The sequence below is a fragment of the Lepidochelys kempii genome, chromosome 14 (assembly GCF_965140265.1).
Source record: "Lepidochelys kempii isolate rLepKem1 chromosome 14, rLepKem1.hap2, whole genome shotgun sequence".
Taxonomy (NCBI): domain Eukaryota; kingdom Metazoa; phylum Chordata; order Testudines; family Cheloniidae; genus Lepidochelys; species Lepidochelys kempii.
Window position 1 is genome coordinate 35916354 of NC_133269.1, and position 23299 is coordinate 35939652.

Sequence of the window (23299 nt, forward strand, 5' to 3'; positions counted from 1 at the left end):
GGTGGGGGCTGGCAGTGCTGGTTCCGGTGTGTCCCGCTCAGCAGGAACGTGTGTTGGAACAGAAATATTCACCGAGGAAAAGGGCATCACAAGATAATGAATATTTTTCCCCACCCACTCCTGGAAATTGGTCCTCAAGTCAGAGCAGAGATCCATGTGTAAGGTTCAAAATCTTTATCACAACACTGTAGTTAGCAAAAAAACATCCTTTGTGACAGCAGGAAATGACACTAGAGTTCAGGTGACACTAGAAGGAAACCCAAACATTGGAAAGCCTGGGGACCCCCAGTTATGGCCACAGGCTACGTGACCTCTGCATGAGCAGCTCTACTCTGGGCCTGGAAATATATCTGAAAAAACCCCATAGGTACAAACACTGACGCCGGGCGGAGATTTCCTACCTTGTACTCCTGGGCAGCCTCCTCTATGGGAACCACCGTGTGAGATCTGTGAGCCTTGGATTTATCACACACCAGGCAGATGGGGGTTTCATCCTCCTCGCAGAACAGTTTCAGGGCCTCCTGGTGCCTCTCACACACTCGCTCGCCTCCTGAGCCTTTGGCTGCCTGGAAACTCAGCCCTCTGGCTATTTCGATAACTCTCGCCAGTTCCCTGCTGGGCCTGAAGTTTCTCTGCTGGGCGGTTTCTCTGCACTGGGGGCAGGAGAAGTTGGGCTCCGACTCCCCCCAGCACTGGCTGATGCAGTCTCTGCAGAAGTTGTGCCCGCAGTGGATAGACACCGGCTCTTGGAAATACTCCAGGCAGATGGGACAAGAAAGTTCATGCCAGAGACTTTCTGCCTTGCTCTCTCCAGCCATGGCTCCCGGCGGGAAGGGGAACACAAAGCTCGTTTGAATTTCCAGCGTCTGGGACAGGAATTGGGTGTTTCCCTTCCTGGCTCTGTCTCATTGGCGGAGCTAGAATCAGCTGGGGCTGTGAGTTCTCCCCATCCCTGGGGGCTCTGATGAGAAACGTGACCCTCTCTCTGCTGGGAAGAGTGCTCATCTCAAAAATAAGCTGAGTTAAAAACCTGCCTTCCTTTTCTCTTCTTTTAATTTAAGAGCATCTACAAGCAAGCAAGCAAGCAAGCAAGAAAGAAAGCAAGTGATTAACTCGTGACCACGACTGTACACTGACAGAGGTCCATTTAAGTCAATGAAGCTACACTGATTTACTCCCCCTGGAGCTCTTGCCCATTCACTCCAATGGAGCAACACCGATGTGCACCAGAGGGAGATCTGGCCCTCTTCATTGAATGAGATGAGTACACACTTTAGTGGCAGGGATGAATTTGGTCCATTGCCCTTAAACAGAAATGGCTACAGCTACCCGTGGACAGGCTGGCCCATATGTCTTGGCTTCATTCAGAATGTCTGAGACATGATCGCTTGCCCCTAGTTTGTGTGTTGTTTTTTTCATTCCACCACCTGTCTTTGCCCAAATCCCACAGGCTTTCATAGCCATTTGCTGATTGATCTGAACAGCAGGAGACTGGAGTCTGATAGGACTTCTCTCTCCTCCAGCCTCACCTTCCCCATCTCCTGCCTGCTCATCCTAGGGGCTCGCCCCATGGCCACTAGCTCACAAACCTGCAGCAAGCTGGCTCTCTATGAATCCTATTGAAAGAATTGCAGAGGAGAAACCTCAGGGCAACAACACGGAAAAGCAAAGCTGGAGGAGACAAGGGCAGTGTTAGGACACACCCCCTCTCATTGGCTTTATGTGGTTATTTCATACGTTGGCTTAGTGCAAGAGATCTTGTCCCTCTAGTGGCCAGCCCCAGTCACGAACAACCAACTCATGGCTCGCAGCTCAAACGAGTTACTGCTTTAAGGCAAGGGGTCTGGGCTTGTGATTTCAGGGCTGAAATTCACGCTTTAGATCCCCACTGGTAACTGTGACATGTGTGTGTCAGGAGGCCATTTTATAGAGCACACACCATATGTGCAAGGTCTCATCAAACAGACGATGATGCTCTTTTGTTTCTGAATGTGGCCAGTAGAGGTACCGAACAACTACGCATGTGACCCTGGTCTATGAGAAGTTTGGACCAGTAACTGGCTACATGTCACTGTACTGTCTGAATGCTTGATGCACCTGGGCTGGGAAATTCGGATCCAACAGACAATGGATGAAAGCACCTGAATGTGGCCTAGCAGAGACATGATCATTACTATTGTTGCAATTCCAGAAGGGTTGCTTTTGTTGCAATTCTAATGGCCTGTAACCCACCTCGACCCCACCGTGCATGTCAGTAAAAAGCAAACAAACCCAACACTGGTAAATCAAGTAGTTCTGATGGCTCCTGGTTTATTGCTATATTTTCCCCCGCAGGAGACAAGAGAAATCATTGTGAGACACAAAAATTTCAGCATCTTTACAGCTATGAAGATACAGAATCCACTTGGTGAAAAAACAAAAAAGCCGGCAGCAGTCAATGATTTATGGGAACCATAAAACACAACCTCCATGGGCTTGATATAAAAATAGCTTTGTTAAATTCTAGAAAACCCTCATCAAAAGTGATGATTAACCATTTTCTCTTGCCACTCCCCTGCCCCAAAGATTTGCCACCTGTACTGTTCTCCCTCACCCAGGACTCCTCCTCTTGCTCTCTGACCAGGTTGCTAGAGTCCTCTGCGATCATAGAGAACAGCGACAAACAGGCTGGACAATGTCCCTGACGGTTGAGTGGTTTTGTTTCGTTGGTTTTTTTTGGAGCGGGGAGAACAGGTCACCAGCCCACTTTAGATTCCAGAGTGTAGAAATGAGGGTGTCAGAGGTGAGAGAAGCCCATTTCATGGCCTGCAGGGGGATAGATAATCTTGTGTATCAGGAACAGAGTCTCAACTGGGTTTTGCTGTCCCAGAAACAGAACCAAGGGCAGATTCTCTCCCCATTGAAAGACGCTGGTGGGAAAGTGAAGATCAGGACCTTGTCGTCAGCACTGAAAAATGCCACCTGCCCCTCGTCACAGTCCAGACAAACCCGGATCCTGCTGGGGACCTGACCCAGGGACACTGTGGTCTCAGGGGAGGTGCGAGCCTTGTATTGATCCCCCTGCAGCCACTGCACAGCCCAGACCCCCTCCTCAGGGTTAAAACTGAACCACCCCTTCCTCCTCACAGACTCTCTGGCCACCCCCACAGCCCAGCATCGCCCATCCCCCACCTCCACCTCCCAGCAATGTCTCCCCGAGGTGAACCCCCCACAGGCCAGCACGCAGCGATTCCAGTCAAATCTCTCAGGGTTGTCGGGGAGTCGCTGCCGTGTCTCCCCGCATCTCACACTTTTCCGATCTGTGGACAGGACAAGTTGGGGATGAGCCGTGTCTGGGTCCAGAGTCACTGGGGGGAGAGAGAATCAGAGCGTGAGGGGCAGAGCTCAACCCTGGGGGAGGATGGGACCATTTCTCACACTCCCCAGCAGCCCCATCCTGGCTGGGACCCTCCCTGATTTCCTGCCTCTCTGTCCCGGGTCTCAGGGAGCTGCCTCTGTGCTGGGGCTGAGCAGGGATTTCACCGTGGCTCCCACCTCCCAGGGCCAGTTATAGCTGCAGACCTGGGGGAGGGATAGCTCAGTGGTTTGAGCATTGGCCTGCTAAACCCAGGGTTGTGAGTTCAATCCTTAAGGGAGCTATTTAGGGATCTAGGGCAGAAATTGGGGATTGGCCCTGCAGGGGGTTAGACTAGATGACCTCCTGAGGTCCCTTCCAACCCTGATATTCTATTATCTCAATCTTCTACCCTGCTCCCCATGCTGTGGCTCCCCACTCCCAGCCACAGGGACTGGGCAGGGCAGGCAGCAGAGCCTGGGGTGAGACCGAAGAGGCATCAGCCTCAGCCGCCTCTTGGGGAGACACCCCCAGTCAGAGGGAATCAAGGAGCCAGCAGAGAGGGGAGCGCAAACCCCAGTGCAGCTGGGACAAGGGAAGGAGGCAGTAGCCCTGGGTGGAAGGAGGCAGGAGGGAGTTGGTGGGTATGCCAGGGCAGGGCCCCCAGCCCATGGGGAAGGGAAGAGGAAGAGGCATTGTGAACAGAAGACCACACAAAGACAGAGAGGATGGAGAGGCCTAGTTGGCAACCCAAGAGTCCAGGGGGGAAGAGAGAGGTGGGACCCACAGGGAGAGACAGGGAAGGGGGCGATGTCCTATGGACACTCCGAGAGAGGGTCAGACCAGGCCCCCACCCCCACTCAGCATAACAGAGGAGACAGTGCCCTCATTCAGTCAGTACACTGCACAACAATTAAGGGGTTAATAATATATCGGAGTGCTCAAGGCCAGCCCCCTCCCCTGCAATGCTCACTCTCTATGGATGGGGGACTCTCTTTTGTTCGATCTCAGAAGCTTGTTCCTCAAATGAATCCAGTGCCACAAACACAAACTGTCTTTTTCTCTCAATCCATCTAAAACCCGACTCATAACACTACCCCCTTTTGCCAGAGATCCACTTACTTGCTGTCTGCAGTTTAAACACCAGAGCATCTTGGGAGGAGAGGGAGAGAAAGAGATTTCATGGTATCAAAATTATGTTTCATGCAGGATTTCTACAATTAATCACAATAACTGTGCTTTAGTTCTGAGCCACGAACAGAAGGGAAAAGGCAGGGAGACCCAGAGAGAGAGATAGAGAGAGAGACATAGTGTAAAATTCGCCCATATGGACACGGGCCACTCTCAAGCTTATGGACCCCTTTCTGCACTAATAACATGGTTATAAACATGGCTTATGTGGCATTTAGTGTATCTCATCTTTCTACAAGAGAAAATTCCTAGACAGCTCAGACTGGAGCGAAACAGACTCAGGAAGAGTAGATGGAGCCCTCTGCATTAGCACACAGTTTCACTCAACCAAGTATTTTGCAGTCCTCAAGAATTAGGGCAAACAAAGTGACAACGAATCACATTCAGACTACTGTTGTTCCTCCATAAATATCGTATATCTAGGGAAAAAATGTCTTAATAAATTCAAAACTTTGTTTATATTTCTTCCATGTTCTTAAATTGAATTTTACATTCACAGCTAATTGGACACAGCCCGTTTCCTCCAACCTTCACAGAGACCAGTCTCCATTTTCCTTTTTCAATCCCTGCTCACTACCTTGGAATTTCTTCAGAGTCTCCTTTACCACAATGTTTTCTTGGGTAAAATCACCAAGTCTCTTTGCCAAATCAGGAGAAATCTCCACTGGCTGCTGGAACTTCCCCTGCTCGCACCTGGAGAGAAACAGAATTCTCTAATTAACTGATTGTAAATCACGATTTTATACGCATCTCAGATGAATTTCATGCCAGCGAAAGCTGCTGGACTGCAGGGCCTGGAGGCTGGACTGTTCTATGTATCCCGGCCTGAGAGCAGGTACCGCTCAGGCAATGGCAGCACAAGCTTCACCCACAGCGGCCCAGTTTGTTTCCAGCATGACCCGGAGAGAAACGACATCGAGGGGAAGTGGAGCAGGGAGATGGGCCAACAAGCTGCATTGACTCTGCTAAGCTTTGTGGTGTGGACACCTGCTCAGTCAGAAATGGATGGAGACCACTAACCCCAAATCACCTCATGCAGGGCGCCAAACGGACATAAGCTGAACATATTAGAACACCGCTGCTCTGGAAGGGTCCATATTCCCGTTCCCTGGGACACAAGAGATTTCATGAATCTATTCGGGTCTATTAACTTGCCCTCATGCTTCATCATCTCAGCATCTCAGATAAAGAGCATCAATCCCAGGAGTAACGTCAGCAGAGGGGAGATTTGGATCTGAGGGGTGACCCTGCCCCGCACAGCTGGCCATGGTGCCCTGAGGAGATGAGGGCGTCGCATGGCGCTCAAGCCCCTGCCACGCTCAGTGACGTGTCCCTGAGAGTGAGACAGAGCCACGTACCTGCTCAAGGTGCTTCTGATGTCCTGGGGGGGGAGGGGGGAGAGAGAACAAAGAGCTCAGTTACGATTGATAACCAAGAGAAGGACGTCGGCCAATGGAAAAGAGAGTGGAGTGGGCCACACTGTGATCCTGGTTCAGGGGTCTTGGTGGTGTCATGGGGAGAGCGGCAGCTGGCCTGGGATGATTTCCAAAACAAAGTCCCCCTTTCTCTCCGTGAAATGGGGATCACATTATTTAAATAATATTTCCCTGCCTCATGAGCAGTAGATGAAGTCATGTGTGTTATTAACGGGCTCCGCTCCCCCAGTGATGTGGGCCTTAAGTGGACCCAGAACACTATAAAAAAAGACCATTAAAATCTAAACCCTACAAAGGGGCCCCTCTCCCGGGATCCCTCAATCCTAACAACACAAGACTGATGGCCCATCTGCCCCGTGTCCTGTTTTCTGACAGATGCTTCAGAGGGAATGAACAAAAAAGAGCAAACTCAAGTGATCCATCCCCAGTCCCAGCATCTGGGAGTTAGAGCTTTAGGGCCACCCAGAGCATGGGGTTGTGTCCCTGACCATCTTGGCTAACAGCCATTTATGGACCTGTCTTCCATGAACTGATCTAATTCTTTTTTTACTCCACTTATACTTTTGGCCTTCACACCATCCCAGGACAACGAGGTCCACAGGTTGACTGTGAGGTCTATGAAGAAGCACTTCCTTATGTGTGTTTTGAACCTGCTGTCTATTAAATTTCATTGGGTGACCCCGTTCACTTTCTCCGCACCGGAATAAGTTTATAGACCTCCACCATATCCCCTCTTAGTCACCTCTTTTCTAAGCTGAACAGTTCCAGTCTTTTTAATCTCTGCTCAGATGGAAGCTGTTCCAGACCCCTCATCAACTTACTAATAATATAAAAGAGAATAATAAAACAGAAGCAAGTGGAAGTGATTGTAAACCAGCGAATTCACATTTTAACAGTAGTTCCTAACAATTAAATGAGGTACCATTAAAGAGAGAGCGAGAGAGAGGATTCCTATGAAAAAACTAGAAATAGTGAGTTCCACTGTAGTGTTAGGATCCTGCACTCCAAGCCACATGGGTCTCCCTGTTCATCCATTTCCCAAATATCCCCAAGGCTCTGAGGTCTCACCTGCAGGAATTCACTCGCTGGCTGTTGGCACTTCCCCTCCATCTCGCTGATCAGCTCACTGAGACGGGAAATCTCCGCGGAGAGTTTGGTGATATTTTCATCCTGCAGCTTCACAATCTCCTTCTCCAGCTCTCCCAGCCGGGCCAGCAAGAGTCGCTCTTCTTCCTCCAGAAACTGGTGCAGCTGCTTAAATTGAGACACAATTTTCTCTCTCTCAGCATCTGTCTTTCCCTGTAAAGAAGAGGCACAAACAGGGAAAAGGCACATCAAGGACACACCGAGAGGCAGGGGAGATTTCACAGAGCCCTGTGTCAGCAGGAGGGGGGATTTCTAAATATTCAGCACCTCAAAAGCAGACAGAAACTTTCCCCATGTGACCAGAGACATTTTCCTAGAAAGTCCCACCTCGCCCTAAATTCCCTTCCCATCTCACATGGCTTGTTTCTCTTGTGATCAGTGACCTGTGACAATCTCAGTCCTTCGAACAGTAGAAAGGGCAGGATTCAGAGGTACGTGAGCAGAGACTTCCTGAGAGAGACTGAACGGGGTAAAGAAAACACAAAATAAGAAAACAAACTAAAACTCCTAAGTTTCACTTAGGAAGCTCCAGATATTCACATGCCCTGGAGGATGCTCAGCCACCCCTCTGAAGAGACTAACTGTGTTAGTGCAGAAATCAGGATCTCTAGTGCAGCCCCAGTCCATAAATTTATACCATGAAATCAAGAGTGAAGCAAAGACAAACACAGCTCTGAAATCAAGGGAATGCAGAGTTAAGGTCACGCCTCCCATGCACACTGCCACCCAACCTTAACTCTGTCCCATTTCTGCAGCTGCTGGCTACCACTCCGCACCCTGGCTTGAGGTGCACCTGTCTCCTGGAGCATGCTCACATCACTTTCCCATGTGTATATCCAAGATGTATGAGTATTTACAGAGCCTGAAAGAACCTCTTATAACTTCTAAGATGCTGCTTCCCTGGTGTGGCCCTGGAGCTGGTCGCCAGCCAAGGTGAAATCCATTCAGACCCAGCTCAGTTTGGGGCTTATCGGTGCTATGATCTGAGCCATAGGTGGGCACAGAAAAGTTATGAGAATGGGAAACAAATTGAATGTCAGGTTATTTTTGTCTGAGCCCTTCACCTCTGCAGCCCCTTGGCCACTTGACTCCTGATTCAGTCCAATAACTCTGTCTCAGGCCTGGATGGGGCACCGTGATTTTCCAAGACAAGGTCAGGATGCAGGTGGGTTTTAGAGCACTGTGAAAACATCAGCGCTTAGCATGAGAGCTTGGCTGTCGCTCAGCTATTGACTCTCTAGTGCTCATCTATAAGAGAGAGACGAGGGGTTGAGGTGATCTCTTTGATTGGAGCATCTTCCGTCAGAGAGAGAGAGAGAGAGAAGCTTTCGAGCCACCCAGAGCTCTCCAGCCCAGACCTCAAGCTTTGGGTAGCGTACAGCTTTGGGTAGCGTACAAGCTTGTCTCTTTCACCAACAGAAGTTGGTGCAAAGATCTAACCTCCCCCTCTTGTCTCTCCAATATCCCGGGACCGACATGGCTACAACTGCACTGCCCAGGGTGAAAAAGACAGTGTTTTGCAGACACAGACAAAGATCAAGCCTGAAGCCGAGCCCAGCAGGCCTCTCTGACATCTGGGGATGGACCATTAACACAGCCTTGGCACTACCAGAACTGAAGGGAGGAGGTCGGGCCATGACCCCACATCCCGTCCATCCCGGGCAGAGGGGAGCACAGGCTGCACCTGCTGCTGGATTCGATCAGCGTCTGCCCTGCCCCAGGGCTGCCCATTGCTCCTGGGGAATCTGCCTCAGAGCCAGGCAAGAAGTCCCAGTCCCAGTCCCACCCCAGCCCACAGAGGGGAACAGAGCCCTGGTCTACATTGAGGGGGGCGGGGGTATCAATCTAAGTTACACAACTTCAGCTACTTGAATAATGTAGCTGAAGTTGACGTACTTAGATCGACTTCACCGCGGTGAGTCGTTTGCTGCCGCTCCCCCATCGACTCCGCCAGCGCCTCTCCTGGCGCTGGAATACAGGAGAGCACTCGGGGGTCAATTTATCGTGTCTAGACTAGGGAGTAGCGAATCCAGAGGGTAGTGAAGACGGACCCAGAGACAGACATGCAGAATCCCAAACCAGCAGCACAGGGACCCAGAGAGACACACAAATGTCCCACACTGCCCTTCATCCCCAGGGCCCTGCTGGGTAACACCATTGGGCACCTACCAGGTACTCAGAGCTTCTCTTCTCTCCAGTCAGTTTCCATCCCAGGAGCTTTTCTCTCTCTTCCTTCAGAGCCTGCAGTCGGGTCTGGACCTGTTCCTGGGCAAAGAGAAATGCAGGGGGCGGAGGGAGTCATTTTTTTTCTTTTGGAACTTGAGGAGCAATTTTCTTTTGAAATTTCACTTCCCCCCACCCCGTATCCCCCGGCAATAACACCAGTGCATGGATGTAGCTTTCCAGTTTACTTAACCCAGCAGCAGACCGGGAGGGCACCCACAGGGCAATGCACAGGCCAGGCTAGGGACGCTGCAGGAACTGGGGGCAAGCAGCAAGCAGCAGAGGAGAACTAGTTCACTCTGACACCTGGGGGCTAGGAGCACAAACTGGATCCAGGCAGCCAGTGCACAAACTCTAGTGCAGAGGTGGGCCAACTACAGCCTGCAGGCCACATCTGGCCCACAGGACCCTCCTGCCCGGCCCTTGAGCTCCTGGCCCAGGAGGCTAGTCCCCGGCCCCTCCCCCGCAGCCTCAGCTCACTGCGCAGCCAGCACAAGGCTCTGGGCGGTGGGGCTGCGCGCTCTTGCCGGGCAGCGCAGCTGCAGGGCCGCGGCCTGACCCGGGGCTCTGTGTTGCGCGGTGGCGTGGCTGGCTCCAGCCGGGCGCCCCAGCTGCCTGTCTTGGTGCTCTCGGCGGTGCGGCTGTTGCGTTGCCAGCCACCGGGGCTCCAGGCAGCGCGGTAAGGGGGAAGGGGGGTGGGCTAGAGGGCAGGGGAGTTCGAGGTGGTGGTCAGGGGACAGGGATGTGGATAGGGGTCAGGGCGGTCAGAGGGCGGGGAATAGGGGGGGTTGAATGGGGGCAGGGATCCCCGTGGGAGGCAGTCAGGAAAGAGAGGGAGGGTTCGATGGGGCAGCGGGGGGCACTCAGGGGTGGGGAGTCCGGTGGCAGTCAGGGGACTGGGAGGGATGGATGGGGCAGGGGTCTCGGGGGGGTTCATCAGGGGGCAAGGGCCAGGCCATGCCTGGCTCTTTGGGGAAGCACAGCCTCCCCTAACCAGCCAACCATACAATTTTGGAAACCTGATGTGGCCCTCAGGCCAAAAAGTTTGCCGGCCCCTGTAGCACTGGCCTCTCGGTGTGTTCAGTGAAGATCTCTTTCCTACAACTCTGTTCTCAGATTGCTGATCCTAGTAAAACAGATGGTGCCAGGTTTGCTCCAAAAATTCCTCATCTGTCCTCCAGTCAGGAGCTCTGACTGCACCCCTGCCTCACCTCGCCTCCACCAGCATCTTTTGGGGACCAAGAAGCAAGTTATTTCTCTGTTGGTTTGAAATGAATGAAGCAGAGCGTGGGAGGATAAATTCCCGCAGTCTGACTGAATCTTTCCAAAGATCGCAGGATTTAAGAACGGTGGGGGCTGGCAGTGCTGGTTCCGGTGTGTCCCGCTCAGCAGGAACGTGTGTTGGAACAGAAATATTCACCGAGGAAAAGGGCATCACAAGATAATGAATATTTTTCCCCACCCACTCCTGGAAATTGGTCCTCAAGTCAGAGCAGAGATCCATGTGTAAGGTTCAAAATCTTTATCACAACACTGTAGTTAGCAAAAAAACATCCTTTGTGACAGCAGGAAATGACACTAGAGTTCAGGTGACACTAGAAGGAAACCCAAACATTGGAAAGCCTGGGGACCCCCAGTTATGGCCACAGGCTACGTGACCTCTGCATGAGCAGCTCTACTCTGGGCCTGGAAATATATCTGAAAAAACCCCATAGGTACAAACACTGACGCCGGGCGGAGATTTCCTACCTTGTACTCCTGGGCAGCCTCCTCTATGGGAACCACCGTGTGAGATCTGTGAGCCTTGGATTTATCACACACCAGGCAGATGGGGGTTTCATCCTCCTCGCAGAACAGTTTCAGGGCCTCCTGGTGCCTCTCACACACTCGCTCGCCTCCTGAGCCTTTGGCTGCCTGGAAACTCAGCCCTCTGGCTATTTCGATAACTCTCGCCAGTTCCCTGCTGGGCCTGAAGTTTCTCTGCTGGGCGGTTTCTCTGCACTGGGGGCAGGAGAAGTTGGGCTCCGACTCCCCCCAGCACTGGCTGATGCAGTCTCTGCAGAAGTTGTGCCCGCAGTGGATAGACACCGGCTCTTGGAAATACTCCAGGCAGATGGGACAAGAAAGTTCATGCCAGAGACTTTCTGCCTTGCTCTCTCCAGCCATGGCTCCCGGCGGGAAGGGGAACACAAAGCTCGTTTGAATTTCCAGCGTCTGGGACAGGAATTGGGTGTTTCCCTTCCTGGCTCTGTCTCATTGGCGGAGCTAGAATCAGCTGGGGCTGTGAGTTCTCCCCATCCCTGGGGGCTCTGATGAGAAACGTGACCCTCTCTCTGCTGGGAAGAGTGCTCATCTCAAAAATAAGCTGAGTTAAAAACCTGCCTTCCTTTTCTCTTCTTTTAATTTAAGAGCATCTACAAGCAAGCAAGCAAGCAAGCAAGAAAGAAAGCAAGTGATTAACTCGTGACCACGACTGTACACTGACAGAGGTCCATTTAAGTCAATGAAGCTACACTGATTTACTCCCCCTGGAGCTCTTGCCCATTCACTCCAATGGAGCAACACCGATGTGCACCAGAGGGAGATCTGGCCCTCTTCATTGAATGAGATGAGTACACACTTTAGTGGCAGGGATGAATTTGGTCCATTGCCCTTAAACAGAAATGGCTACAGCTACCCGTGGACAGGCTGGCCCATATGTCTTGGCTTCATTCAGAATGTCTGAGACATGATCGCTTGCCCCTAGTTTGTGTGTTGTTTTTTTCATTCCACCACCTGTCTTTGCCCAAATCCCACAGGCTTTCATAGCCATTTGCTGATTGATCTGAACAGCAGGAGACTGGAGTCTGATAGGACTTCTCTCTCCTCCAGCCTCACCTTCCCCATCTCCTGCCTGCTCATCCTAGGGGCTCGCCCCATGGCCACTAGCTCACAAACCTGCAGCAAGCTGGCTCTCTATGAATCCTATTGAAAGAATTGCAGAGGAGAAACCTCAGGGCAACAACACGGAAAAGCAAAGCTGGAGGAGACAAGGGCAGTGTTAGGACACACCCCCTCTCATTGGCTTTATGTGGTTATTTCATACGTTGGCTTAGTGCAAGAGATCTTGTCCCTCTAGTGGCCAGCCCCAGTCACGAACAACCAACTCATGGCTCGCAGCTCAAACGAGTTACTGCTTTAAGGCAAGGGGTCTGGGCTTGTGATTTCAGGGCTGAAATTCACGCTTTAGATCCCCACTGGTAACTGTGACATGTGTGTGTCAGGAGGCCATTTTATAGAGCACACACCATATGTGCAAGGTCTCATCAAACAGACGATGATGCTCTTTTGTTTCTGAATGTGGCCAGTAGAGGTACCGAACAACTACGCATGTGACCCTGGTCTATGAGAAGTTTGGACCAGTAACTGGCTACATGTCACTGTACTGTCTGAATGCTTGATGCACCTGGGCTGGGAAATTCGGATCCAACAGACAATGGATGAAAGCACCTGAATGTGGCCTAGCAGAGACATGATCATTACTATTGTTGCAATTCCAGAAGGGTTGCTTTTGTTGCAATTCTAATGGCCTGTAACCCACCTCGACCCCACCGTGCATGTCAGTAAAAAGCAAACAAACCCAACACTGGTAAATCAAGTAGTTCTGATGGCTCCTGGTTTATTGCTATATTTTCCCCCGCAGGAGACAAGAGAAATCATTGTGAGACACAAAAATTTCAGCATCTTTACAGCTATGAAGATACAGAATCCACTTGGTGAAAAAACAAAAAAGCCGGCAGCAGTCAATGATTTATGGGAACCATAAAACACAACCTCCATGGGCTTGATATAAAAATAGCTTTGTTAAATTCTAGAAAACCCTCATCAAAAGTGATGATTAACCATTTTCTCTTGCCACTCCCCTGCCCCAAAGATTTGCCACCTGTACTGTTCTCCCTCACCCAGGACTCCTCCTCTTGCTCTCTGACCAGGTTGCTAGAGTCCTCTGCGATCATAGAGAACAGCGACAAACAGGCTGGACAATGTCCCTGACGGTTGAGTGGTTTTGTTTCGTTGGTTTTTTTTGGAGCGGGGAGAACAGGTCACCAGCCCACTTTAGATTCCAGAGTGTAGAAATGAGGGTGTCAGAGGTGAGAGAAGCCCATTTCATGGCCTGCAGGGGGATAGATAATCTTGTGTATCAGGAACAGAGTCTCAACTGGGTTTTGCTGTCCCAGAAACAGAACCAAGGGCAGATTCTCTCCCCATTGAAAGACGCTGGTGGGAAAGTGAAGATCAGGACCTTGTCGTCAGCACTGAAAAATGCCACCTGCCCCTCGTCACAGTCCAGACAAACCCGGATCCTGCTGGGGACCTGACCCAGGGACACTGTGGTCTCAGGGGAGGTGCGAGCCTTGTATTGATCCCCCTGCAGCCACTGCACAGCCCAGACCCCCTCCTCAGGGTTAAAACTGAACCACCCCTTCCTCCTCACAGACTCTCTGGCCACCCCCACAGCCCAGCATCGCCCATCCCCCACCTCCACCTCCCAGCAATGTCTCCCCGAGGTGAACCCCTCACAGGCCAGCACGCAGCGATTCCAGTCAAATCTCTCAGGGTTGTCGGGGAGTCGCTGCCGTGTCTCCCCGCATCTCACACTTTTCCGATCTGTGGACAGGACAAGTTGGGGATGAGCCGTGTCTGGGTCCAGAGTCACTGGGGGGAGAGAGAATCAGAGCGTGAGGGGCAGAGCTCAACCCTGGGGGAGGATGGGACCATTTCTCACACTCCCCAGCAGCCCCATCCTGGCTGGGACCCTCCCTGATTTCCTGCCTCTCTGTCCCGGGTCTCAGGGAGCTGCCTCTGTGCTGGGGCTGAGCAGGGATTTCACCGTGGCTCCCACCTCCCAGGGCCAGTTATAGCTGCAGACCTGGGGGAGGGATAGCTCAGTGGTTTGAGCATTGGCCTGCTAAACCCAGGGTTGTGAGTTCAATCCTTAAGGGAGCTATTTAGGGATCTAGGGCAGAAATTGGGGATTGGCCCTGCAGGGGGTTAGACTAGATGACCTCCTGAGGTCCCTTCCAACCCTGATATTCTATGATCTCAATCTTCTACCCTGCTCCCCATGCTGTGGCTCCCCACTCCCAGCCGCAGGGACTGGGCAGGGCAGGCAGCAGAGCCTGGGGTGAGACCGAAGAGGCATCAGCCTCAGCCGCCTCTTGGGGAGACACCCCCAGTCAGAGGGAATCAAGGAGCCAGCAGAGAGGGGAGCGCAAACCCCAGTGCAGCTGGGACAAGGGAAGGAGGCAGTAGCCCTGGGTGGAAGGAGGCAGGAGGGAGTTGGTGGGTATGCCAGGGCAGGGCCCCCAGCCCATGGGGAAGGGAAGAGGAAGAGGCATTGTGAACAGAAGACCACACAAAGACAGAGAGGATGGAGAGGCCTAGTTGGCAACCCAAGAGTCCAGGGGGGAAGAGAGAGGTGGGACCCACAGGGAGAGACAGGGAAGGGGGCGATGTCCTATGGACACTCCGAGAGAGGGTCAGACCAGGCCCCCACCCCCACTCAGCATAACAGAGGAGACAGTGCCCTCATTCAGTCAGTACACTGCACAACAATTAAGGGGTTAATAATATATCGGAGTGCTCAAGGCCAGCCCCCTCCCCTGCAATGCTCACTCTCTATGGATGGGGGACTCTCTTTTGTTCGATCTCAGAAGCTTGTTCCTCAAATGAATCCAGTGCCACAAACACAAACTGTCTTTTTCTCTCAATCCATCTAAAACCCGACTCATAACACTACCCCCTTTTGCCAGAGATCCACTTACTTGCTGTCTGCAGTTTAAACACCAGAGCATCTTGGGAGGAGAGGGAGAGAAAGAGATTTCATGGTATCAAAATTATGTTTCATGCAGGATTTCTACAATTAATCACAATAACTGTGCTTTAGTTCTGAGCCACGAACAGAAGGGAAAAGGCAGGGAGACCCAGAGAGAGAGATAGAGAGAGAGACATAGTGTAAAATTCGCCCATATGGACACGGGCCACTCTCAAGCTTATGGACCCCTTTCTGCACTAATAACATGGTTATAAACATGGCTTATGTGGCATTTAGTGTATCTCATCTTTCTACAAGAGAAAATTCCTAGACAGCTCAGACTGGAGCGAAACAGACTCAGGAAGAGTAGATAGAGCCCTCTGCATTAGCACACAGTTTCACTCAACCAAGTATTTTGCAGTCCTCAAGAATTAGGGCAAACAAAGTGACAACGAATCACATTCAGACTACTGTTGTTCCTCCATAAATATCGTATATCTAGGGAAAAAATGTCTTAATAAATTCAAAACTTTGTTTATATTTCTTCCATGTTCTTAAATTGAATTTACATTCACAGCTAATTGGACAGAGCCCGTTTCCTCCAACCTTCACAGAGACCAGTCTCCATTTTCCTTTTTCAATCCCTGCTCACTACCTTGGAATTTCTTCAGAGTCTCCTTTACCACAATGTTTTCTTGGGTAAAATCACCAAGTCTCTTTGCCAAATCAGGAGAAATCTCCACTGGCTGCTGGAACTTCCCCTGCTCGCACCTGGAGAGAAACAGAATTCTCTAATTAACTGATTGTAAATCACGATTTTATACGCATCTCAGATGAATTTCATGCCAGCGAAAGCTGCTGGACTGCAGGGCCTGGAGGCTGGACTGTTCTATGTATCCCGGCCTGAGAGCAGGTACCGCTCAGGCAATGGCAGCACAAGCTTCACCCACAGCGGCCCAGTTTGTTTCCAGCATGACCCGGAGAGAAACGACATCGAGGGGAAGTGGAGCAGGGAGATGGGCCAACAAGCTGCATTGACTCTGCTAAGCTTTGTGGTGTGGACACCTGCTCAGTCAGAAATGGATGGAGACCACTAACCCCAAATCACCTCATGCAGGGCGCCAAACGGACATAAGCTGAACATATTAGAACACCGCTGCTCTGGAAGGGTCCATATTCCCGTTCCCTGGGACACAAGAGATTTCATGAATCTATTCGGGTCTATTAACTTGCCCTCATGCTTCATCATCTCAGCATCTCAGATAAAGAGCATCAATCCCAGGAGTAACGTCAGCAGAGGGGAGATTTGGATCTGAGGGGTGACCCTGCCCCGCACAGCTGGCCATGGTGCCCTGAGGAGATGAGGGCGTCGCATGGCGCTCAAGCCCCTGCCACGCTCAGTGACGTGTCCCTGAGAGTGAGACAGAGCCACGTACCTGCTCAAGGTGCTTCTGATGTCCTGGGGGGGGAGGGGGGAGAGAGAACAAAGAGCTCAGTTACGATTGATAACCAAGAGAAGGACGTCGGCCAATGGAAAAGAGAGTGGAGTGGGCCACACTGTGATCCTGGTTCAGGGGTCTTGGTGGTGTCATGGGGAGAGCGGCAGCTGGCCTGGGATGATTTCCAAAACAAAGTCCCCCTTTCTCTCCGTGAAATGGGGATCACATTATTTAAATAATATTTCCCTGCCTCATGAGCAGTAGATGAAGTCATGTGTGTTATTAACGGGCTCCGCTCCCCCAGTGATGTGGGCCTTAAGTGGACCCAGAACACTATAAAAAAAGACCATTAAAATCTAAACCCTACAAAGGGGCCCCTCTCCCGGGATCCCTCAATCCTAACAACACAAGACTGATGGCCCATCTGCCCCGTGTCCTGTTTTCTGACAGATGCTTCAGAGGGAATGAACAAAAAAGAGCAAACTCAAGTGATCCATCCCCAGTCCCAGCATCTGGGAGTTAGAGCTTTAGGGCCACCCAGAGCATGGGGTTGTGTCCCTGACCATCTTGGCTAACAGCCATTTATGGACCTGTCTTCCATGAACTGATCTAATTCTTTTTTTACTCCACTTATACTTTTGGCCTTCACACCATCCCAGGACAAAGAGGTCCACAGGTTGACTGTGAGGTCTATGAAGAAGCACTTCCTTATGTGTGTTTTGAACCTGCTGCCTATTAAATTTCATTGGGTGACCCCGTTCACTTTCTCCGTACCGGAATAAGTTTATAGACCTCCACCATATCCCCTCTTAGTCACCTCTTTTCTAAGCTGAACAGTTCCAGTCTTTTTAATCTCTGCTCAGATGGAAGCTGTTCCAGACCCCTCATCAACTTACTAATAATATAAAAGAGAATAATAAAACAGAAGCAAGTGGAAGTGATTGTAAACCAGCGAATTCACATTTTAACAGTAGTTCCTAACAATTAAATGAGGTACCATTAAAGAGAGAGCGAGAGAGAGGATTCCTATGAAAAAACTAGAAATAGTGAGTTCCACTGTAGTGTTAGGATCCTGCACTCCAAGCCACATGGGTCTCCCTGTTCATCCATTTCCCAAATATCCCCAAGGCTCTGAGGTCTCACCTGCAGGAATTCACTCGCTGGCTGTTGGCACTTCCCCTCCATCTCGCTGATCAGCTCACTGAGACGGGAAATCTCCGCGGAGAGTTTGGTGATATTTTCATCCTGCAGCTTCACAATCTCCTTCTCCAGCTCTCCCAGCCGGGCCAGCAAGAGTCGCTCTTCTTCCTCCAGAAACTGGTGCAGCTGCTTAAATTGAGACACAATTTTCTCTCTCTCAGCATCTGTCTTTCCCTGTAAAGAGGAGGCACAAACAGGGAAAAGGCACATCAAGGACACACCGAGAGGCAGGGGAGATTTCACAGAGCCCTGTGTCAGCAGGAGGGGGGATTTCTAAATATTCAGCACCTCAAAAGCAGACAGAAACTTTCCCCATGTGACCAGAGACATTTTCCTAGAAAGTCCCACCTCGCCCTAAATTCCCTTCCCATCTCACATGGCTTGTTTCTCTTGTGATCAGTGACCTGTGACAATCTCAGTCCTTCGAACAGTAGAAAGGGCAGGATTCAGAGGTACGTGAGCAGAGACTTCCTGAGAGAGACTGAACGGGGTAAAGAAAACACAAAATAAGAAAACAAACTAAAACTCCTAAGTTTCACTTAGGAAGCTCCAGATATTCACATGCCCTGGAGGATGCTCAGCCACCCCTCTGAAGAGACTAACTGTGTTAGTGCAGAAATCAGGATCTCTAGTGCAGCCCCAGTCCATAAATTTATACCATGAAATCAAGAGTGAAGCAAAGACAAACACAGCTCTGAAATCAAGGGAATGCAGAGTTAAGGTCACGCCTCCCATGCACACTGCCACCCAACCTTAACTCTGTCCCATTTCTGCAGCTGCTGGCTACCACTCCGCACCCTGGCTTGAGGTGCACCTGTCTCCTGGAGCATGCTCACATCACTTTCCCATGTGTATATCCAAGATGTATGAGTATTTACAGAGCCTGAAAGAACCTCTTATAACTTCTAAGATGCTGCTTCCCTGGTGTGGCCCTGGAGCCGGTCGCCAGCCAAGGTGAAATCCATTCAGACCCAGCTCAGTTTGGGGCTGATCGGTGCTATGATCTGAGCCATAGGTGGGCACAGAAAAGTTATGAGAATGGGAAACAAATTGAATGTCAGGTTATTTTTGTCTGAGCCCTTCACCTCTGCAGCCCCTTGGCCACTTGACTCCTGATTCAGTCCAATAACTCTGTCTCAGGCCTGGATGGGGCACCGTGATTTTCCAAGACAAGGTCAGGATGCAGGTGGGTTTTAGAGCACTGTGAAAACATCAGCGCTTAGCATGAGAGCTTGGCTGTCGCTCAGCTATTGACTCTCTAGTGCTCATCTATAAGAGAGAGACGAGGGGTTGAGGTGATCTCTTTGATTGGAGCATCTTCCGTCAGAGAGAGAGAGAGAGAGAAGCTTTCGAGCCACCCAGAGCTCTCCAGCCCAGACCTCAAGCTTTGGGTAGCGTACAGCTTTGGGTAGCGTACAAGCTTGTCTCTTTCACCAACAGAAGTTGGTGCAAAGATCTAACCTCCCCCTCTTGTCTCTCCAATATCCCGGGACCGACATGGCTACAACTGCACTGCCCAGGGTGAAAAAGACAGTGTTTTGCAGACACAGACAAAGATCAAGCCTGAAGCCGAGCCCAGCAGGCCTCTCTGACATCTGGGGATGGACCATTAACACAGCCTTGGCACTACCAGAACTGAAGGGAGGAGGTCGGGCCATGACCCCACATCCCGTCCATCCCGGGCAGAGGGGAGCACAGGCTGCACCTGCTGCTGGATTCGATCAGCGTCTGCCCTGCCCCAGGGCTGCCCATTGCTCCTGGGGAATCTGCCTCAGAGCCAGGCAAGGAGTCCCAGTCCCAGTCCCACCCCAGCCCACAGAGGGGAACAGAGCCCTGGTCTACATTGAGGGGGGCGGGGGTATCAATCTAAGTTACACAACTTCAGCTACTTGAATAATGTAGCTGAAGTTGACGTACTTAGATCGACTTCACCGCGGTGAGTCGTCTGCTGCCGCTCCCCCATCGACTCCGCCAGCGCCTCTCCTGGCGCTGGAATACAGGAGAGCACTCGGGGGTCAATTTATCGTGTCTAGACTAGGGAGTAGCGAATCCAGAGGGTAGTGAAGACGGACCCAGAGACAGACATGCAGAATCCCAAACCAGCAGCACAGGGACCCAGAGAGACACACAAATGTCCCACACTGCCCTTCATCCCCAGGGCCCTGCTGGGTAACACCATTGGGCACCTACCAGGTACTCAGAGCTTCTCTTCTCTCCAGTCAGTTTCCATCCCAGGAGCTTTTCTCTCTCTTCCTTCAGAGCCTGCAGTCGGGTCTGGAACTGTTCCTGGGCAAAGAGAAATGCAGGGGGCGGAGGGAGTCATTTTTTTTCTTTTGGAACTTGAGGAGCAATTTTCTTTTGAAATTTCACTTCCCCCCACCCCGTATCCCCCGGCAATAACACCAGTGCATGGATGTAGCTTTCCAGTTTACTTAACCCAGCAGCAGACCGGGAGGGCACCCACAGGGCAATGCACAGGCCAGGCTAGGGACGCTGCAGGAACTGGGGGCAAGCAGCAAGCAGCAGAGGAGAACTAGTTCACTCTGACACCTGGGGGCTAGGAGCACAAACTGGATCCAGGCAGCCAGTGCACAAACTCTAGTGCAGAGGTGGGCCAACTACAGCCTGCAGGCCACATCTGGCCCACAGGACCCTCCTGCCCGGCCCTTGAGCTCCTGGCCCAGGAGGCTAGTCCCCGGCCCCTCCCCCGCAGCCTCAGCTCACTGCGCAGCCAGCACAAGGCTCTGGGCGGTGGGGCTGCGCGCTCTTGCCGGGCAGCGCAGCTGCAGGGCCGCGGCCTGACCCGGGGCTCTGTGTTGCGCGGTGGCGTGGCTGGCTCCAGCCGGGCGCCCCGGCTGCCTGTCTTGGTGCTCTCGGCGGTGCGGCTGTTGCGTTGCCAGCCACCGGGGCTCCAGGCAGCGCGGTAAGGGGGAAGGGGGGTGGGCTAGAGGGCAGGGGAGTTCGAGGTGGTGGTCAGGGGACAGGGATGTGGATAGGGGTCAGGGCGGTCAGAGGGCGGGGAATAGGGGGGGTTGAATGGGGGCAGGGATCCCCGTGGGAGGCAGTCAGGAAAGAGAGGGAGGGTTCGATGGGGCAGCGGGGGGCACTCAGGGGTGGGGAGTCCGGTGGCAGTCAGGGGACTGGGAGGGATAGATGGGGCAGAGGTCTCGGGGGGGTTCATCAGGGGGCAAGGGCCAGGCCATGCCTGGCTCTTTGGGGAAGCACAGCCTCCCCTAACCAGCCAACCATACAATTTTGGAAACCTGATGTGGCCCTCAGACCAAAAAGTTTGCCGGCCCCTGCAGCACTGGCCTCTCGGTGTGTTCAGTGAAGATCTCTTTCCTACAACTCTGTTCTCAGATTGCTGATCCTAGTAAAACAGATGGTGCCAGGTTTGCTCCAAAAATTCCTCATCTGTCCTCCAGTCAGGAGCTCTGACTGCACCCCTGCCTCACCTCGCCTCCACCAGCATCTTTTGGGGACCAAGAAGCAAGTTATTTCTCTGTTGGTTTGAAATGAATGAAGCAGAGCGTGGGAGGATAAATTCCCGCAGTCTGACTGAATCTTTCCAAAGATCGCAGGATTTAAGAACGGTGGGGGCTGGCAGTGCTGGTTCCGGTGTGTCCCGCTCAGCAGGAACGTGTGTTGGAACAGAAATATTCACCGAGGAAAAGGGCATCACAAGATAATGAATATTTTTCCCCACCCACTCCTGGAAATTGGTCCTCAAGTCAGAGCAGAGATCCATGTGTAAGGTTCAAAATCTTTATCACAACACTGTAGTTAGCAAAAAAACATCCTTTGTGACAGCAGGAAATGACACTAGAGTTCAGGTGACACTAGAAGGAAACCCAAACATTGGAAAGCCTGGGGACCCCCAGTTATGGCCACAGGCTACGTGACCTCTGCATGAGCAGCTCTACTCTGGGCCTGGAAATATATCTGAAAAAACCCCATAGGTACAAACACTGACGCCGGGCGGAGATTTCCTACCTTGTACTCCTGGGCAGCCTCCTCTATGGGAACCACCGTGTGAGATCTGTGAGCCTTGGATTTATCACACACCAGGCAGATGGGGGTTTCATCCTCCTCGCAGAACAGTTTCAGGGCCTCCTGGTGCCTCTCACACACTCGCTCGCCTCTTGAGCCTTTGGCTGCCTGGAAACTCAGCCCTCTGGCTATTTCGATAACTCTCGCCAGTTCCCTGCTGGGCCTGAAGTTTCTCTGCTGGGCGGTTTCTCTGCACTGGGGGCAGGAGAAGTTGGGCTCCGACTCCCCCCAGCACTGGCTGATGCAGTCTCTGCAGAAGTTGTGCCCGCAGTGGATAGACACCGGCTCTTGGAAATACTCCAGGCAGATGGGACAAGAAAGTTCATGCCAGAGACTTTCTGCCTTGCTCTCTCCAGCCATGGCTCCCGGCGGGAAGGGGAACACAAAGCTCGTTTGAATTTCCAGCGTCTGGGACAGGAATTGGGTGTTTCCCTTCCTGGCTCTGTCTCATTGGTGGAGCTAGAATCAGCTGGGGCTGTGAGTTCTCCCCATCCCTGGGGGCTCTGATGAGAAACGTGACCCTCTCTCTGCTGGGAAGAGTGCACAGGGTCAGGTTAGGGAGAATGTCACTCTTTTCGAAAAAGTGAAGAGTTGACTTGAATTCTATTATTTGACTCCCAAATCCACACACCCCCTGGTTGGACAGGGCTTTGTTCACTGCAGCAGATCTGATTTCTCAGTGTTGGGTTGCTCTCCCAGGCAGGGCTGTGCCCTTCTGTTGGAGGCCCAGACAGACCGGGCAGCAGCTGGATCGACCATGGGCTGCAGCGGAGCATTGTGCAGACTAGAGTACACGCCTCTGATTCCCTTACGGGTTTACTGCCGGGGTTTATTTTAAATGCAGCGGCTTGGCAGCTTGCTTCAGTCTGAGGATGCTGATTTAGAACCTTAATTCCAAGGGCCGCGTCTAGCAAATGTCCAATCCAGTGCAGGGCTTCCTGCCGTGGACCGTGTCTGAGACTACACTGGGTTTCTTATTGCAGAGAGTGGGGGAACTATTTGCGGGAGACTCAGAGGTACCCCAGAATTTTGTTCCTTTTGCGCAGCAGAGACATTGAAACTTTGAGTCTCTGAGTCTGGGTACTCAGAGCAGACTCCAGGAATCATAGAATCTCAGGGTGGGAAGGGACCTCAGGAGGTCATCTAGTCCAACCCCCTGCTCAAAGCAGGACCAATCCCCAATTTTTGCCCCAGATTGCTAAATGGCCCCCTCAAGGATTGAACTCATGTTCCTGGGTTTAGCAGGCCAATGCTCAAACCACTGAGCTATCCCTCCCCCCTTGAGAGGGAGATTTGGTGCCAGACTGGAGAGTGGGTGTGGTGTTTAAACAGGGGCCAGGAAAGGGAATTCAGCTGCAGGGGGAAGGCAGTGCTGGCTGGAGATGCTTCTGCAGATGCAGCCAGTTGCACTGGCTGCTCTGCACCTGGATGGAATGGTACATCCCTTCAGTGTGAATACGTTGGAAACAGACTGGGATGCACTATT

General features: G+C 51.9%; 2 protein-coding genes across 10 annotated transcripts; both read right to left on the minus strand.

Moving 5' to 3' along the window:
• Positions 1-331: 331 nt before the first annotated feature.
• On the minus strand, positions 332-11501 carry LOC140897816 (zinc finger protein RFP-like). Of its 5 annotated transcripts, XR_012154815.1 has the most exons (9): positions 11080-11501; positions 9277-9372; positions 7030-7260; positions 5884-5906; positions 5103-5218; positions 4457-4486; positions 3213-3347; positions 2594-2805; positions 986-1066 (listed from the first exon to the last, which is right to left on the minus strand). XR_012154815.1 is itself a non-coding variant. In XM_073310917.1 (8 exons), the coding sequence occupies exons 1-8, from the start codon at positions 11494-11496 to the stop codon at positions 1023-1025; spliced, it is 1092 nt and encodes a 363-aa protein (XP_073167018.1). In that variant the 5' UTR covers positions 11497-11501; the 3' UTR covers positions 332-1022. The 5 variants fall into 5 exon arrangements, 3 of the variants coding, with proteins under 3 accessions (XP_073167018.1, XP_073167019.1, XP_073167020.1); XM_073310917.1 differs by lacking the exon at positions 2594-2805 and having other exon boundaries at positions 332-1066; XM_073310918.1 differs by lacking the exon at positions 986-1066 and having other exon boundaries at positions 2306-2805.
• Positions 11502-11663: 162 nt separating this feature from the next.
• On the minus strand, positions 11664-22217 carry LOC140897818 (zinc finger protein RFP-like). Of its 5 annotated transcripts, XR_012154819.1 has the most exons (9): positions 21757-22217; positions 19954-20049; positions 17707-17937; positions 16561-16583; positions 15780-15895; positions 15135-15164; positions 13891-14025; positions 13272-13483; positions 11664-11744 (listed from the first exon to the last, which is right to left on the minus strand). XR_012154819.1 is itself a non-coding variant. In XM_073310924.1 (8 exons), exons 1-8 carry the CDS (start codon positions 22171-22173, stop codon positions 11701-11703), a joined length of 1092 nt encoding a protein of 363 aa, XP_073167025.1. In that variant the 5' UTR covers positions 22174-22217; the 3' UTR covers positions 11668-11700. The 5 variants fall into 5 exon arrangements, 3 of the variants coding, with proteins under 3 accessions (XP_073167025.1, XP_073167026.1, XP_073167027.1); XM_073310924.1 differs by lacking the exon at positions 13272-13483 and having other exon boundaries at positions 11668-11744; XM_073310925.1 differs by lacking the exon at positions 11664-11744 and having other exon boundaries at positions 12987-13483.
• Between the last annotated feature and the right edge of the window lie 1082 nt (positions 22218-23299).